The sequence below is a fragment of the Mytilus galloprovincialis genome, chromosome 5, assembly GCF_965363235.1.
Source record: "Mytilus galloprovincialis chromosome 5, xbMytGall1.hap1.1, whole genome shotgun sequence".
NCBI classification, from domain to species: domain Eukaryota; kingdom Metazoa; phylum Mollusca; class Bivalvia; order Mytilida; family Mytilidae; genus Mytilus; species Mytilus galloprovincialis.
This window is the reverse complement of record NC_134842.1, coordinates 59,686,472-59,701,321: the sequence shown is the minus strand read 5'-3', so window position 1 is coordinate 59,701,321 and position 14,850 is coordinate 59,686,472. Positions and strand designations below refer to the sequence as shown.

At 33.4% G+C, this 14,850-nt stretch overlaps 1 protein-coding gene across 2 annotated transcripts in view; it reads right to left on the bottom strand.

The window, feature by feature from the left end:
• Positions 1 to 3,381: 3,381 nt before the first annotated feature.
• Positions 3,382 to 14,850, bottom strand: part of LOC143076153 (DNA replication ATP-dependent helicase/nuclease DNA2-like) — a 197,584-nt gene continuing 186,115 nt past the window's right edge. For both annotated transcript variants that reach the window (XM_076251829.1, XM_076251830.1), the window contains 2 exons: positions 11,980 to 12,125; positions 3,382 to 7,511 (listed from right to left, as the gene is read on the bottom strand). In XM_076251829.1, the coding sequence (XP_076107944.1) occupies positions 7,481 to 7,511; positions 11,980 to 12,125 (177 nt within the window). In that variant the 3' untranslated portion in view covers positions 3,382 to 7,480. The remainder of the gene's footprint in view (positions 7,512 to 11,979; positions 12,126 to 14,850) is intronic.

Sequence of the window (14,850 nt, the reverse complement as noted above, 5' to 3'; positions counted from 1 at the left end):
TACAACAAATATAGTAGACCTATTGCATATGGTATGAGAAAAACAGACCAAAACACAAAAATTTAACTATAACCACTGAACCATGAAAATGAGGTCAAGGTCAGATGACACCTGCCAGTTGGACATGTACACCTTACAGTCCTTCCATACACCGAATATACTAGCCCTATTGCTTATAGTATCTGAGATATGGACTGGACCACCAAAACTTAACCTTGTTCACTGATCCATGAAATGAGGTCGAGGTCAAGTGAAAACTGTCTGACAGACAAGAGGACCTTGCAAGGTACGCACATATCAAATATAGTTATCCTATTACTTATAATAAGAGAGAATTTAACATTACAAAAAATTTGAACTTTTTTTTCAAGTGGTCACTGAACCATAAAAATGAGGTCAAGGACATTGGACATGTGACTGACGGAAACTTCGTAACATGAAGCATCTATATACAAAGTATGAAGCATCCAGGTCTTCCACCTTCTAAAATATAAAGCTTTTAAGAAGTGAGCTAACGCCGCCGCCGCCGGATCACTATCCCTATGTCGAGCTTTCTGCAACAAAAGTTGCAGGCTCGACAAAAACTGCAAAATTTCCTTCAAATTACCAATTCAGGGGCAGCAACCCAACAACGGGTTATCTGATTCATCTGAAAATTTCAGGGCAGATAGATCTTGACCTGATAAACAATTTTACCCCCATGCATTGATTTTTGAGTTATAAGCCAAAAATTGCATTTTACCCCTATGTTCTATTTTTAGCCATGACGGCCATCTTGGTTGGTTGGCTGGGTCACCGGAGACATTTTCTAAACTAGATACCCCAATGATGATTGTGGCCAAGTTTGGTTTAATTTCGTATGGTTGTTTCAGAGGAGAAGATTTTTGTAAAAGTAAACGACGACGGACGCAAAGTGATGGAAAAAGCTCACTTGGCCCTTCGGGCTAGGTGAGCTAAAAAGGGGGGTTTCAGATGTCGCGCCATATCTCAAAAACGATGTATGATTATTGCTTAAAACTTTACACACTTCTTATTTATATTAATATAAAGGTCTGTATACATTTTGGTGATGGTTCAAAATTTTATTTTAGAGTAATTGAGTTTTTTGTAAAAAAAAAAAGGTGGTGTGGGGGGCTTTCACATGTTGCGCCGTATCTCAAAAACGATTTATAATTATTGCATAAAACAAATACAAAAAATAATACTGATTTGAATTCATAATAAATAACTGCTCTAAATGTTAGCACAACAATGTTAAATCTGCAAAGGAGTAGGGACAAATAAGTCCTTATTTGGCCCAAAATTAATGCAAATTAAAAAGTTATCATACTTATATTCTTGAATACTGAGAAATTGAGCTAGTGTACAAGGTTTTCAGAAAAACAAAAACCATGGCAACACATCATGACTTAATTTGCATATTTTGTAAAATTTTGTGATTTTCCTTGTTTTTCATCAAATTTTAAGTAGATTTTAGATTGAACATACACTGAAATTTCTCGCCTTCCTTACTAATCATTGATATAATGTTGAAAGTCCTAAATATAAAGCCTACTGCATATAGATTAAGAAAAATAGACCAAAACACTAAATCTTAACACCGAGCAATGAACCCTGAAATCGAGGTCAAGGTCAAATAAAACCTGCATGACTGACATATGGATCATAAAATATTTTCATACACCAAATATAGTTGACCTATGGCATGTAGTATTAGATAAAAAGACCAAAACTCAAAAACTTAACTGTGACCACTGAACCATGAAAATGAGGTCAAGGTCAGATGACATCTGCCCGCTAGACATGTACCCCTTACAATCATGCCATACACCAAATATAGTAGACCTATTGCATTAAGTATGATAAAAACAGACCAAAAACACAAAAACTTAACTATAACCACTGAACCATGAAAATGAGGTCAAGGTCAGATGACACCTGCCAGTTGGACATGTACACCTTACAGTCCTTCCATACACCGAATATATATGGACTTGACCACCAAAACTTAACCTTGTTCACTGATCCATAAAATGAGGTCAAGGTCAAGTGTCTGACAGGCATGCGGACCTTGCAAGGTTCGCACATACCAAATATAGTTATCCTATTACTTATAGTAAGAGAGAATTCAACATTACAAAAAATCTGAATTTTTTTTTCAAGTGGTCACTGAACCATGAAAATGAGGTCAAGGACATTGGACATGTGACTGACAAAAACTTCATAACATGCATGAGGCATCTATATACAAAGTATGAAGCATCTAGGTCTTTCACCTTCTAAAATATAAAGCTTTAAAGAAGTTAGCTAACGCCGCCGCCGGATCACTGCCCCTATGTCGAGCTTTCTGCAACAAAAGTTGCATGCTAGACAAAAAACATGTGCGCACCCAAGAAACAACTTTATATTTGGTGAGATTTTGTCAATAGTTATGATAAAGCTTCTGTTAAATTATTTTGTTGTTTCTGGGCTGCCCACGATGTTTCCATAACGGAAATAAAGATAGAAAACTGCATAAATTCTGTATTTTTTATCGTTTTTGTGAAAACTATATATTATGACATAATTGTGACATCATCACATAAAAATCTTAATGTTTTCATTTATATTTTTTGACACTAAGCATTTCTAAACATTAAGTGGTAATTTGAAAAAAGTTATCCAACATTTTATTTTCTTGGGCCAAAACCAGGCCTTAATGCCCATTCTCCTTTACGGAAGCAAATTTTGGTTCTTCCCTCAGCGGGATTTGGACTCATGCTATCGTAACGATCAAGCGCCTTGTAAAAAGTTCGTGGACTAATATCCAGACGTTTTATATATACATTCATCTACATTTGTACATTACAAGCAAACTTTCTTATGTTCTCTGCTTGAAAGACTGTTTTATAAAGGATGACGTTTTTTGCTCTCACTTGGTTTAATTTATATTTGATAGATTTAGAAGGGCTTCTAGTTTTTCAGTATCCGACAGATTTAGAAATATCGGAATTTTCATTGCGATGTCATTAAAAAGTTTTATACACAATATATGGAAATGAGATGCCATATGAAACATCATTGACCTACCACAAGTGGTTTACTCTAAACTAATATTAATACAAACTAATGCATATTGGGAAAGCAAAAGTTTAATAGTCAATATATATTTAGACCATATAGTGAGGAATCGGGCCAAATAATCTCCTTAGAAATGATATTTACCAATGCTGATACAACTACACACATATTATCATTGACCTAGCACTAGTGGTTCACTATAAACTGACCTAATCACAAACTATTGCATTGTTGACACCGCCGTCAACAGACCAGCATACACAAGTCTCACTTTTTGTCAAGGCAAGACAAAAAAGAAAAAAAAAAAAAAAAAAAACAGACTAGACATGGCAGTGGATTTTATTTTATACATCCCTTAAAACAACAAAGTCAAACAGAAGCCAAGTTCTGAGAGTACTTGCAGTTATTGACAGCTAGCTCAAAGCCAATGACAACTAATTATAACTAGAGGCTTAAAGCGCTCACTTGGTATTTGTGCATATAAAACAAAGGACACAGATGAATTATGACAAAATTGTGTTTTGGTGTTGGTGATGTGTTTGAAGTTCTTACTTTACTGAACGTTCTTGCTACTTAAAATTATCTCTATCTATAATAAACTTGGCCCATTAGTATCAGAGGAAACTATTTTGTAAAAATTTACAAAAATTTACAAAATTGTTAAAAATTGACTATAAAGGGCAATTACTAGTACTCCAGAAGGGGTCAACTGACCATTTTTTGGGGCATTTGACTTATTTGTAGATCTTACTTTGCTGAACATTTTTGCTGTTTACAGTTTATCTCTATCTATAATAATATTCAAGATAATAACCAAAAACGGCAAAATTTCCTTAAAATTACCAATTTAGGGGCAGCAACCCAACAACGGGTTCTCTGATTCATCTGAAAATTTCAGAGCAGATAGATCTTGACCTGATTTACAATTTAACCTCATTTCAGATTTGCAGATCCTGAAATCCCGGAGTCATATGGTATTTTGAACCCCCTAAAAAGTGAACCCAGGGTCAAAATACCATGCAGTAAAATGACCCCGGGGTCATTATACCGCATGGTATTTTGACCCCAGGGTCAGTTTTCACATATGGTATTTTGAACCCCCCTGTTTTTGATAAATAGTATTGCAGATAATCTAATTTACAATTTATTGGCTATCATTTTTTTAATTTGAGGTTTTGAGTAGGGGGTTCAATATACTGCAGGGGGGTCAATTTACCATGGCTATGTAAAATTTTGCAAAATATCTTTTAAAGCATGCTAAATACATACAAACTACTTATTGGAATATTATAACTATGTTAAGGATTTAGAATAGCTTGACTTTTTGAAATTCAAGGTCTATAGTAGGGGGTTCAATTTACCGCAGGGGGGTCAAAATACCATGGCTAAGTAAAATTTTCAAAATATCTTTTCCAGCATGTTTAATACATACACACTACTTATTGGAGTATTATAACTATGTTAAGGAGTTAGAATAGCTAGAATTTTTGAAATTAAAGGTCTATAGTAAGGGGTTCAACATACCGCAGGGGGGTCAAAATACCATGGATTTTTTTTCTTCTTCAAAATATCTTTTCCAGCATGTTTAATGCATACAAACTACTTATTGGAGTATTATTACTATATTAAGGATTTAAAATAGCTAGAATTTTTGAAATTTAAGGTCTATGGTAGGTGTTCAATATACCATGGTAGGGGGGTCAAAATAAAATGGATTTTTTTTTCTCTTCAAAATATCTTTTCCAGCATGTTAAATGCATAGAAACTACTTATTGGAGTATTATTACTATGTTTAGGAGTTAGAATAGCTAGAATTTTTAAAATTTAAGGTCTAGGGTAGGGGGTTCAATATACCGCAGAGGGGGGTCAAAATACCATGGCTTAGTAAAATTTCCAAAATATCTTTTCCAGCATGTTAAATACATACAAACTACTTATTGGAGTATTATAACTATGTTTAGGAGATAGAATAGCTAGAATTTTTAAAATTTAAGGTCTATGGTAGGGGGTTCAATATACCATGGTAGGGGGGTCAAAATAAAATGGAATTTTTTTTCTTTCAAAATTTCTTTTCCAGCATGTTAAATGCATACAAACTACTTATTGGAGTATTATAACTATGTTTAGGAGAAAGATTAGCTAGAATTTTTAAAATTTAAGGTCTATGGTAGGGGGTTCAATATACCGCAGGGGGGTCAAAATACCATGGCTAAGTAAAATTTTCAAAATATCTTTTCCAGCATGTTAAATACATACAAACTACTTATTGGAGTATTATAACTATGTTTAGGAGCTAGAATAGATAGAATTTAAGAAATCCAAGGTCTATAGTAGGGGGTTCAATATACCATGGTAGGGGGGTCAAAATAATATGGAAATTTTTTTTTTTCAAAATTTCTTTTCCAGCATGTTAAATGCATACAAACTACTTATTGGAGTATTATTTAAGAATTGAATGCTTCTTTTTGTAAATTTATTGGGGTGTAAAAGCGTTGACCGAAGTACATTTTGTATGAAGCGCGGAAGCACTTCATTCTAAAAATGTACGCACGGTCAAGGCTTTTACAACCCTATAAAGTTACAAAAAGAAGCATTCAATACTTATAATTACATTTTTTAGCTATGATCATGAAAACACGAATTTTATATATTTTATTATTTAATTCACCTGTGCACTTTATTGTTGGAGCACGTGTTATCATGAGTGAAAAGTTGTATTGAGCAATGCAACTGCTTACGGAATAACACGTGATGTGCAGTTAGCCAATCAGAATAAAATATTATAATGAAACATACATCTAATGTAATTATTACTATGTTAAGGATTTAGAATAGCTAGAATTTTTAAAATTTAAGGTCCAGCATAGGGGGTACATAGTTATAATACTCCAATAAGTAGTTTGTATGTATTTACCATGCTGGAAAAGATATTAAGAAAATTTTACTTTGCCATGTTATTTTGACCCCCCTACCATGGTATATTGAACCCCCTACTATACATCTAAAGACCTTTAATGCTAAAATATCTAGCTACTGTAACGCCTTTACATATTTTATTATACCCTAAGAAGTAGTTTGTATTTATTTAGTAGCTTGAAAAGATGTTTTGAAAATTTACTTTCGATTTACTGAGCCATGGTAATTTGACCCCCTCCCCCTTTTTTACCATGGAGAATTAAAACTTAAGTCTACCATTCTATATAAATATTTCAAATTTCAAAGAATTAAAGTGTCCAAGCTACATGGTCTAGTTATAATGCTTTAAGAAGTTTTTTGATTGAAATTTTGTTTCTGAAGACTTCAGAGCACTTATACCAAGGAAATATTTTTCTTTTAACAAATCATTGAAAATGGACCTCCCCTTCTTGCATTAATGATTTTTAAAATTTGATTAGCTTGTATATAATGTTAAATGTTTTATTAATCATCTTGAATGAAAAAAATAGGGGGGTTCAATTTACCATGGGGGTTCAATTTTCCATACATGGGGTGTTCAATTTACCATGGGGGGTTCAATTTACCATAGCGGTATTTTGACCCCGGGGTTATTTTACCATGGGGTTCAAAATACCATATGACACCGGGCTTAACAACACGAAATCCTGAAGTGCCAAATTTAAATAAATTTAAATCCGGACATCCCGAAATTCGTAAAAAGAATTCCCGGATCCTGAAAGGGTCAATCCAGAAATTCCCCGCTTAAAAACACCTGATCCCGTAGTCCCAATAAAGGTTTATATCCCCCTCAATGAAGAAGAAAGCAACAAACAATTTAAAAAGCTGAGGAAATCAACTAAAAACCTCTATGTAAAAAACGCTGCTGAATAAATTATGTTTTAATACATTTGAACAAAAAATATTTGCATATTACATTAATACATTTGTACAAAAAATATTTGCATATTACATTAATACATTTTGATGAATATTATAGTAAGTAAACAAAATGGCAAACTATATTATTACAATTAAAGAACCTTTGTGAGCACTATAGAAAGTAACTGATTTAACTTATTACAGTAATGAACAGATGCAAATATAGCATGCATTTTCAGGATGAGAACAAATCAACAATACATACAATAGGTAATAATCAGATAGATGAATGGACACATATAATTGGAAATCAATGGCGCCTATTACAATGGGCAGATTTAAAAATGATTTTCCATTGTTACACCTTCTGACTAGCATCTCACAGCCTCTGTGTTCAATTTTTGTTTTCTCCTTTAAGTGGATTTCTTTCCTCATTATTTTTGAGCAATCAATTCAAATTATACTCAAAATCATAGCTTCCAACATCAGCCTTTAGCAGTTGATCAAATCATCAAAAAACAAACAAATCCCTGTAAATGCTAGTTATTCTCTCTTCAATATTCTATTCTTAATATTAATAGAATTATTCACCAAGAAAGGATTTTCAAAGTTCCAGCTCAGATAGTGTGACGATGTCGTGTGTTAAAGAAAATAAAAATATGTATACAGTAATCAAAAGTACAACATAAGTAATCCTTTTCAGAGACAAATGTCTGCGTATGTAGCATTTAGATCTTCTACTGTCTGATATATAAAGCTTTATAAGAATGCATGACTAAGGGTCTTCAATTTGTCAACTTGAAACTAACTAGCTGCCAAAATAACTCACTTTCAAAATAAACTGTTATCTCAGAGATATGACTTGTTTTTTAGTAACTGATAATGCAAATGTTGAAATTAAAATATCAATACTTTAACATGTAAGTTTTCAAATATTCAAAGTCAATGAACCATGACTAAAGGTACATGGCTAAACAATTTCCATGGAAATGAGATGTGCCCATGCTTATCTACAACTGCATACCAAATACTATTGACTTATCATAAGAAGTTCCCTTTAAACAAACATAAACACAAACTATAATACAAGTAAACCAAGCAAAATTTCAAAGTCAATAAACCATAACTGAGGGTGCATGGTCATATAATCTCCTTGGTACTGAGATGTGCCAATGCTAATACAACTGCATACCAAATATCATTGACCTACCACTAGTGGTTCCCTATAACTGATCTAATCACAAACTAATACATAATATGAAAACTAAGCAAAAGTTTCAAAGTCAATAGACTACCGTATGACTTAGGGGGGCGGGCCAAATAATCTCCATGGAAATGAGATATGCCAAATTGCCAATGCTTATACAACTGCATACCAATTATCACTAACTTACCACTAGAAGTTCCCCATAAACTGACCTAATCAGAAATTAATACATGAAAACTAAGCAAAAATTTCAAAGTCAATAAACCATAACTGAGGGTGCGTGGTTATATAATCTCCTTGGTACTGAGATGTGCCAATGCTAATACAACTGCATACCAAATATCATTGACCTACCACTAGATGTTCCCTATAACTGATCTAATCACAAACTAATACATAACATGAAAACTAAGCAAAAGTTTCAAAGTCAATAGACTACCGTATGACTTAGGGGGCGGGCCAAATAATCTCCATGGAAATAAGATATGCCAAATTACCAATGCTTATACAACTGCATACCAATTATCACTAACTTACCACTAGTAGTTCCCCATAAACTGACCTAATCAGAAATTAATACATGAAAACTAAGCAAAAATTTCAAAGTTAATAGACCATGACTGATATCAAATATCACATAAACGTATTATGATCCAAGAAAATGAGGTCAGATAAACCAAACGAAAAATACATGTACATCTTACAATCATTTAATACATCAAATGTAGTTGAGTTATTGCTTATAATTTCTAAGAAACAGACATTACCAAAAAACTCAACAGTGACCAATGAACCATGAAAATTAGTCAGATGAACCATGCAAGACAGACAAGACAGGTTCACCTTACAATCAATCTGCTTATTAAATATAGTTGACCTATTGCTTATAGCATCTAAAAAACAAAATGAAAACTGAACATTGACCAATAAACATAAAAATGAGGTCAAGGTCGAATAAAACCTGCAAGACTGTCATGTACATCATTAAATATTTCCATAAACACCAAATATAGTTGACCTATTGCATATTATATTAGAAAACAAGAATGTGTCCAAAGTACAGGGATGCCCCACGCGCACTATCATTTTCCATGTTCTATGGACTGTGAAAATGGGTAAAAACTCTAATTTGGCAATAAATTAGAAATATCATGCCATAGGGAACATGTTTACTAAGTTTCAAGTTGATTGTACTTTAATCAAAAACTACCTTGACCAAAAACTTTAACCTGAAGATTGACAGAGGGACGACCGAACGGATGCACAGACCAGAAAACATAATGCTATCGTAGGTGGGGCATAAAAAGACCAAACTTAAAAATGTAACTTTGACCATTAAACCATGAAATGAGGTCAAGGTCAGATGATACCTTCCAGACAGACATATACACCTTACAATCATTGCATACACTAAATATAGTTGACATATTTCTTATAGTACTTGTAAAAAACAAACCAATACACAAAAACTTGACATTGACCAATGAACCATGAAATTTAGGTCAAGGTCAGATGTTACCTGCCAGATAGACATGTACAGCTTACAATCATTCCATACACCAAATATAGTAGACCTATTACTATAGTATCTAATGTATGGGCTTGACCACGAAAACTTAACCTTGTTCACTAATCCATGAAATAAGGTCCAGCTCAAATGAAAACTGTCTGATAGGCATGAGAACCTTTCAAGCTACACACATACTAAATAAAGTTTCTTATTAATCAAGATGAGAAATAAACTAATAAGTAGTCACTGAACCATGAAAATGAGGTCAAGGAAAATGGACATATGACAGACAGGAAACGTTGTAACATAAGGCATCAATATTCAAAGTATGAAGCATCCAGGTCTTCCACCTTCTAAAATATAAATCTTTTAAGAAGTAAGCTAACACTGCCACCACCATTGCCCATTGCCGCCGGATCACTATCCCTATGTTGAGCAACATAAGTCGCAGGCTCCACAAAAACTAAATCCGTGTATGATTGTCAAGCATCGTACTTTTTGTTTAAATTATTGGAATAAAATAAGATGCATATATATAGTATAACTTAATTAAAAATTCAATTTATCATCATTTTAGAACTTTTGGGTGCACAATTATATTGATGTAGCCTGCTGCCAAATTGTATGTGTCACAAATCAGCCGATTCGAAACCTCAAGAGACAAAATGCGTAGCCTGAGGTTTGCTGATTGGATTTGGATTCTGATTAAATTAACACATGCGTTCTAAAAAATCTACTTTGAAAACATCCTGCTATAAATACATTATATGTAAGATTGAAGATAAGCAAGATAAAATCTAAAAATTAACTTAAATAAAATGAAATGATAATGAAACCTTATAAAATGAGAAAATACAACACTACAGAAAATGATGCTGATGCTTTTATACAAACTAAATAAATAGCTTTGCTGAGTGCAGCTGGATACGATCGCAGAGGTCAAACCCTGAACAGTTGGGGAAAATGGACATAATATTTGTGCTTGAATGATACAGGTCTGAATTTGGATTGTAATTAAATATTTGACACATAAATGGTTTCTGACACAGAATACCTGTAGTCAAAGAACTTAGAATTAAATATATGATTTGAATTTATATTCATTTTTTTTACTCTTGTGCAATACACCATGCTGTTGAGAATTGACCCCCCCCCCCCCCCCCCAAAGGAGTAGGTTCAGTAAGACCCCTTTTTGGCCCCAAAATATAGCAGTTTTACAAAATTGTTAAAATGTAAGCTTTTAGTTATTTATTGGACAGTAGAATGCTTCTGCTACATAAATATGGGCTGTTTTTGACAATACAATGCACATATATCCGGTACTAGCACCATTAATTCTAGCATTTTAGTTAAATTTTAGACGGTTTTCGTGTAAAACAAAAGTGGCCGCATTTGTGTTCCTCCTTAATATTGAAATGTAAGTTGTATTTGATGATAATACATAACATATATAAAGGTTGAGGATGAACACGGATGTGGCCACTTCCATTTTTTCCAAAAACCATCTGAAAAGTGAAATTTTTCGACATATTTGGTAGATTTTTCATATTTGAGCTTGAATCGGATCGTTTTTAATGACAAAATCAGTTAAAATCTTTCCCATAAACTAATTAATTCAAATAAAATAGACACTTTAGTGTTTAAAAAGTGGTCAAAATCTTTCGTCAGATGAACCTGAAATTTGAGGCCAAAATCTGTCCTTACCGGACCTATTCCTTTTTTTTAAAAATTTTTTAAATTTTGAGAAAAATTGTCCTCCCAACAATTTCTTTTTTACCACCCCCCCCCCCCCCCTAAAAAATTCCCCCTCCCCCTTTTCCCAAAAAAATAAATCTTTCAGACATGATATGGTTATAACCTTAATTCAAATTTCCAATGGAGTTTGCAACCATAATTACGCATTTAATAATTTAAAAGCAGTGTGAGAGAGTTAATCCAAACTGAACATTTTACTTTTCAAAGTAATTGTCCATTAACCAGGACACCCTTGTTTTTCACCCTTTTATGCCTCTCATTCCTAAATGGTTTGAGCCATAACCCCCCCCCCCCCCCCCCCCAAGCCAATACTAACCATTCTGGTATGGAACCTTGTGGTATAATTTCAGAGATATCCATACACCGTTCCACAAGTTATTGTCTGGAAATTAGAAAAATGCTTATTTGGTCCCCATTTTGGTCCCCTATTCGGAATAGGCTATTCTTTAACTGTTAGGACCACAACCCCGAAAATCAATCCAAAAATGATGGAGGTCATACAAAGTCCTGGCAATAGGTTGAAATGAACTTTTAGACAATTTTTAACTCCAAATGTATTTTACAATATAGCAAACACACGGTTACCCTTTCAACACTTAAAAACCTCATCCATCATTTATAAAAGGATATGAGATCATTTTTCTTCATTAGGTCTAGTATGACTGCCAAAGGTTGATAAGTCTGTAATGTCACATAGTCACCAACCATAATCAACTTCTTCTTTGCCCTGGAAACTGCCACATTCAATCTTCTTACATCTTTTAATAAGTCTCCTGACTGTAAACATAAATTAAACTGTGAACAATTGAAAGAATCATTGTATATCTACACTGCACTAATGTAAAGACAGAAGTCTCCTTCAATAAATACTGAGTTAGGATCCACTTCCTCTACTTGTAACTGTAGATATACACCTCAAAACAATATTATTAAATAGGTAATTTTGTAAACAGGCAGACCTGCCAACTTTTGAAAATCTCCATGGGGGATTTAGCGCGCGACCAGATTTTTAAGGGTTATAATTTTAGCGACTTTTCTGTGTGCATTGTTTTTTACTCCTAAAATAGTCTTAAGTTCTCTTCTTTTTTCTTTTAGTATTCTAATGATGAGCTTGTAGGCCTTGATTTCTTTTACGGTCGTTTTAACTTGTCATAATTTCTTCCCAGGTAAAATTATAGATTTTTTAAAATTGATCAGAAAAACTTCAAAATCGGTAAACAATAATTTTTTCAGGTATATTTGGTGAAAATCGGGATTTTGACTAGTTTTACGATCCCGATATCGGGATTCGGGTTGAGGGATAAAAATCGGGATGATACCGCGAAAATTGGGATAGTTGGCAGGTCTGAACAGGAATGAATTATTAATCAAATAAATCATAGAACAATGAGACAAAAAGCAAAAGAAATAACTGGCAATTTTTTTCATTATAAAACTCTGTGGCACAATGGATAACTTACTTCAACCTTAGGTTGGTCTTTCAAAGATTTCATGTGCAAGGCAATAAACATGTAAACTATTATAGACTATTCAATGCCCATGTTTGACATTTCTGACAATGACATCACTGAAATGCAAAAGAAAATTCTCTATTCTTACAGATACTTAACAGCTTTACTGTCTGTAAACCTGATATCTTAGATACTTTACAGCTTTATTGTCTGTTGACCTGATATCTTTCAGATACTTTACAGCTTTATTGTCTCTTACCTGATATCTTACAGATAGTTTACAGCTTTATTGTCTCTTACCTGATATCTTACAGATAGTTTACAGCTTTATTGTCTGTTGACCTGATATCTTACAGATAGTTTACAGCTTTATTGTCTGTTGACCTGATATCTTAGATACTTTACAGCTTTATTGTCTGTTGACCTGATATCTTACAGATACTTTACAGATATTTTCTGTTGACTTGATATCTTACAGATACTTTACAGCGTTATTGTCTGTTGACCTGATATCTTACAGATACTTTACAGCTGTATTGTCTGTGGACCTGATATCTTACAGATAGTTTACAGCTTTATTGTCTGTTGACCTGATATCTTAGAGATACTTTACAGCTATATTGTCTGTTGACCTGATATCTTACAGATACTTTACAGCTTTATTGTCTGTTAACCTGATATCTTACAGATACTTTACAGCTTTATTGTCTGTTGACCTGATATCTTACAGATACTTTACAGCTTTATTGTCTGTTGACCTGATATCTTACAGATAGTTTACAGCTTTATTGTCTGTTGACCTGATATCTTACAGATACTTTACAGCTGTATTGTCTGTGGACCTGATATCTTACAGATAGTTTACAGCTTTGTCTGTTGACCTGATATCTTAGAGATACTTTACAGCTTTATTGTCTGTTGACCTGACATCTTTCAGATACTTTACAGCTATATTGTCTGTTGACCTGATATCTTACAGATACTTTACAGCTTTATTGTCTGTTGACCTGATATCTTACAGATACTTTACAGCTTTATTATCTGTTGACCTGATATCTTAGATACTTTACAGCTTTATTGTCTGTTAACCTGATATCTTACAGATACTTTACAGCTTTATTATCTGTTGACCTGATATCTTAGATACTTTACAGCTTTATTGTCTGTTAACCTGATATCTTACAGATACTTTACAGCTTTATTGTCTGTTGACCTGATATCTTACAGATACTTTACAGCTTTATTATCTGTTGACCTGATATCTTACAGATACTTTACAGCTTCATTGTCTGTTAACCTGATATCTTACAGATACTTTACAGCTTCATTGTCTGTTGACCTGCTATCTTATAGATACTTTACAGCTTTATTGTCTGTTGACCTGATATCTTAGATACTTTACAGCTTTATTGTCTGTTGACCTGATATCTTTCAGATACTTTACAGCTTTATTGTCTCTTACCTGATATCTTACAGATACTTTACAGCTTTATTGTCTGTTGACCTGATATCTTACAGATAGTTTACAGCTTTATTGTCTGTTGACCTGGACTGGGTTGCACAAACGTCATTTAACTTTAAGTACTAGTTAAATATATTTTAAACCTCAATTAAAATTAAATGACCGTTATTTCTGTTGCACAAAGGTTTATTAGAGTTAAATAACGTTTAAATGTGACTTAACGTTGCGTAAAGTTAAAAGTGGTAAGGGGGCACTTTTAAATTTTAAATAGGGAGTTTAAAATGGAGGAAATGCTGTTGTTTGGAAATATATTGCACGATCCAAAGCCACCCAGAAAATATAGAAAAAGGCTACTTACATTAGATGACCTCACAGACAAGGAGCTCCGAGCAAGGTACAGATTCGGGAGAAATTCGATCATAAGGATCACCGACATAGTGCGGAAGGACATCGAACATCCTACCCAGAGAAGTCAGTCTCTTAGTGCAGAGATGCAGGTAACCGAAAACAAAATAACTTTGCATGCAGTGTGATATTTCTCAAAGTTTTAACACATTTCACTACGTAAAGAAGTATCCTATACACATTT